Source organism: Sesamum indicum, linkage group LG2 (genome assembly GCF_026168435.1).
Source record: "Sesamum indicum cultivar Baizhima isolate 11 linkage group LG2, ASM2616843v1, whole genome shotgun sequence".
In the NCBI taxonomy this organism is placed as follows: domain Eukaryota; kingdom Viridiplantae; phylum Streptophyta; class Magnoliopsida; order Lamiales; family Pedaliaceae; genus Sesamum; species Sesamum indicum.
In genome coordinates this window covers 14652737-14656603 of record NC_142658.1, presented here as the reverse complement: position 1 = coordinate 14656603, position 3867 = coordinate 14652737, and the positions used below count along the sequence as shown (strand labels likewise).

At 40.3% G+C, this 3867-nt stretch overlaps 1 protein-coding gene across 2 annotated transcripts; it reads right to left on the bottom strand.

The window, feature by feature from the left end:
• Positions 1-484: 484 nt before the first annotated feature.
• AIL5 (AINTEGUMENTA-like 5) lies at positions 485-3661 on the bottom strand. Of its 2 annotated transcripts, none has more exons than XM_011071619.3 (9): positions 3381-3661; positions 2875-3241; positions 2686-2768; positions 2524-2532; positions 2281-2369; positions 2091-2164; positions 1957-2007; positions 1751-1827; positions 485-1327 (listed from the first exon to the last, which is right to left on the bottom strand). In XM_011071619.3, the coding sequence occupies exons 1-9, from the start codon at positions 3472-3474 to the stop codon at positions 690-692; spliced, it is 1482 nt and encodes a 493-aa protein (XP_011069921.1). In that variant the 5' UTR covers positions 3475-3661; the 3' UTR covers positions 485-689. The 2 variants fall into 2 exon arrangements, with proteins under 2 accessions (XP_011069921.1, XP_011069922.1); XM_011071620.3 differs by having other exon boundaries at positions 2875-3235.
• Between the last annotated feature and the right edge of the window lie 206 nt (positions 3662-3867).

Sequence of the window (3867 nt, the reverse complement as noted above, 5' to 3'; positions counted from 1 at the left end):
GTTATTTCAGTATATAAAAAGCAAGAGTTAATGAGTAAAAATACAAAAACTAATCTTTTCTTGTAAATATATTTTCTAGTACCAAATAAAAAAATTATTTAAGATTTAATCCTCCAATCGTACCAAATAAAAAATTATTATTACTTCACTTTTTCTCTTATTAATTTAGTTTCATCAAACGTATATAATTTTAAATGTTTTACTAAAGAGTGAAACCTACAAAGTCCCTTTCTTCCAAATTCTAACACAAGTCTTTACCTATTGAGCATTAATGAGTATTAACATCATCAGTTGACGATAGCCGCATACATATGATTTTTAATAATTCTTCAATCCAGATTAATCATGTCGGTAAAGGAATTCTACAACCAGAATAAAAAATTAAAAAAATAATAAATTAAACTGTATATATAACATATGAATATGTATATATATATCCATAGCCAGAGAGAGAGAGAGAGAGAGAGAGAGAGAGAGAGAGAGAGAGAGGGGAGAGAGAGCTTCATAACAAAAAGACCGAGTTCGTACACAGTGGGTGCAGATAGATATAGTTGGTATGAAATGATTGTGAATCCCATTTTGTTTGTAATCCCATGCAAAAAAGCAGCAAAAACCTCTCTTTTTGACCAGCCCACCTCTCCTTGTTTCCACCTCGACAACATTAACATCATCATCATTCCCTTGTCCCTTCATTCCATCCCAAATATTGGTGTCTGAAACGCTGACAGATTCCGTCTTCTTCCGGCCTGTACGAACCCCCCATGCACCACCACCGGCGCCACCCACTCCCCGCCACCCCCGTCCACTGCATTACGACTTGCACCTTCATTCGTCGTGGCAACTGAGCTCGAGGTTGTACCGTAGTAGCCGCCGTTGCCCCCAGTAAAGATCAAGCCCTCATTGTTGCTGTCCTGGAACTCCATCCCAAAGTGCGGTGTTGTACCATTGGTGAGTACTGTACTACCACTTGTATTAGGGTTTTTGGCAGGGTTTTGGTAGCCTAGAGCTGCCCAGGTCGACTGATCTTGCTTCATCGGCAGCGCAAAGCTTATGGTTGCAGCCAAATTTTGGGACGGATATGGGACGGACGAAGTGGACGAGGACAGATCCTTGTTATTACCCTCAGAGTTCAGACCGTCAATGCTCCTACTGTCTGATATCGATTCAGACGCCGTTTTCGACTTGTTGGTTGCGCCACCAATGGGAAGATTGCTGCTGGCAATGCTCCTAACATCGTATCGGCTCATGTCGAAATTCGTCACCGCATTAAGACCACGGAACTTAATTGCAGCAATGTCGTAAGCCTCGGCTGCTTCTTCTTGAGTGCCTATTACAAGCATCATACAGACATGCATTAAATTTTCAATTCAAAAATTTGAAACTAATAGGGCTTTTTCTTGGTTTACTATAATAAATAAAAGTTAATTGTAAGGAGTTTCTGGTAAATTCCATGCACAAATAATTGAATGTTATTCATTTATAAATAAAATGAAGAGCACCGTTTTAAAGGCCAAACACGAGTGGCCACGTAAGACATTTATTGCTGTATTACAACATAGATTGGGCAGACAGAGAGGTGGATATTTGAGGGCATCCACCGCCACGCTAAGCCAATAGAAACCTAGTGAAAATTGAAAAGATGGACATGCATCTATTTGACATTTTGTGGGAATTTTTCTACAATAAATAATAATAGTAAATACTATACATGAATGCAGGTGGAGAAATAATTTAAAGCGAAAACACGTACTGAAGGTGCCGAGGTAGAGGTCTTTATTGCCGGCGACTCTCCCGATTCTTGCCTGCCACCGCCCGTGCTGGTGGTGCCTGAAAACACAAATTTCCGGTCATTACAAGAAAATTGTTCATAGCTACTTGCACCGAATTGATTTTAGCAACAAATTTTTCCGGTGTTATTAGGACTTTATTTCATTACAAGGCAAATTATACACAGACCTTGTGACTCCTCTGTAAATGGAGGCTCCCCTCGAAAACCCACTGCTTTTTCTGCAATGAAAATACTCTAAAATGTGAAAAACATTCAAATATTTAATTTTGGAAATAAGGGGGGAAAAAGAAAGAAATGAAACCTTCTAAGTGAAGCAACGAATTCCTGTCTAGTCATGTGCTTCATTTCTTCCATCTCCTTCTCGTACTCAGAAACCTGCACATAAATTTTGAAAATTCTAATGTTAAGGAAACAAAGGACTGTGTGTATGTGTGTGTGTTTATTGCATGTAAGAAAGAATTTAAGGTAGAATTAGAGGGGGGAAGAATGACCGGAAAATTGGTGGTGGTGGTCGCACCCCAATACTTGAGGGCCGCAAGATCATAAGCTCTAGCTGCTTTCTCTTCTTTGTCATATCCACCTTTTTAAACATTACATCATTCCAACATTACACACCATATTTTTATCGCCAAGAATCAAGAATCCCAGGAGAATCTAATTGTCATCATCCTAAAACTAACGTTAAAGTGGGAAAAAAATAAAAGCAGACAGAAATGTGATTCATCACTACTTACCCAAATAAACTGAAAATATGTGCGAAATCATGAATTTTGGTACCATCATTTGTCGCGTCCGTAGCCCATATAGAAAAGAGAAACATATATCCATCATCAGAGATTATTATTATATCTATGTTTCAGAAAATCTAAGAAAACCCTAAATGTTGTACTACAAACCTTGTCTTCCTTTCCGACTTTGCCCTTCTCTCCTGCAGCTGTTGTCCCACAGATGGGCTTCGTATCTCCCCGTCCACCTGTGTCTAAAATGGCCAAATAAAATAAAATCACATGTCTCACTGTCTTAAGAACCCTAGTTCGATCTTGTCCGAATTTTTCCACGGACTTGATACTTATGTGTGTTTATACCTAGTGACTCCTCTGAAAATCGAGGTGCGCTGGCCGAAGGTTTCGGCGGCCTTCTTCGCCGGAGGATCCGGCGGCGGCGCCACCGCCACCGCCAGCTGTTTCTGGGCGTCGTCAGTTTGTTCAGTGGAAAACCCACGTAAGAAGCTAGCAGCTATAGTCTTGAGCTCCGACTCATCATATATCTCCACACCCGGCATAGTACTAATCCCCGCCTGAGCTCCACCGTCGAACTGAGCCACCCCATCCGCCGAGGAAGAACTTCCGGCGGCACCCAAGAAATTCTCCAGCTTGGGCCCAAGAACCGAGAGATTATGACGATCTGCAGTACCATTTCCATGTTCTTGATGATCCCCAACCCCGCCTGCATCTACATAGAATGAAACACCGCAAGATATACTAATACTGCATGTACTGACATAAAGTAATAATTATTTCATCTCTTTTTTTTCTGTGTGTATATATATATATATATAAAAGATTTTTTGGGTGAGAAAAAAGAGACATACTGATAGTAGAGTTAGAGTTGAATAAGGGTTGGAAGAGGGAGTGGTTGGAAAGCGAGAAGGCGAGCCAGTTGTGATGAGGAGAATCCATATCCATTATCGTCGGTGAGCGTGAAAATGAGACAGACAGAGAGATGATGATGAGGGGCTTCGGTTCTTTCTTTGGGAAACAGCGCAGAACTCTTCAGTTTTGTGTGTGTGTGTGAGAGAGAGAGAGAGAGAGACAGAGACAGAGAGAGAGAGAGAGAAGAGGTAAAAATGTGTGTATGTAAATATGGAGGAGAAGGGTTGAAGAACACAGATATAGAGGTGGTGAAAAGGAAATGTGCACGAGCAACGAGGCTCTCTTCTCTCTTGTCACTCTCTCTCCCTATTCACTTCAATTCCTTCTTTCTCTTCTTTCATATTTTAATATTTCATTTTCATTACATACATTAAGCTTTTCATCCTTCTTCACTACATTTAATTATTTTCTTACGCTCAATATTTT

What these genes read in the sequence shown, in the direction of transcription:
- AIL5 (XM_011071619.3), bottom strand. Translation starts at nt 3,474, where the DNA reads ATGGATATGGATTCTCCTCATCACAACTGGCTCGCCTTCTCGCTTTCC. An exon ending in CAACTCTAACTCTACTATCA is followed by an intron (nt 3,242 to 3,380) that starts GTATGTCTCTTT and finishes CATTCTATGTAG; the next exon opens with ATGCAGGCGGGGTTGGGGAT. An exon ending in ATTTACAGAGGAGTCACAAG is followed by an intron (nt 1,828 to 1,956) that starts GTCTGTGTATAA and finishes TTGTGTTTTCAG; the next exon opens with GCACCACCAGCACGGGCGGT.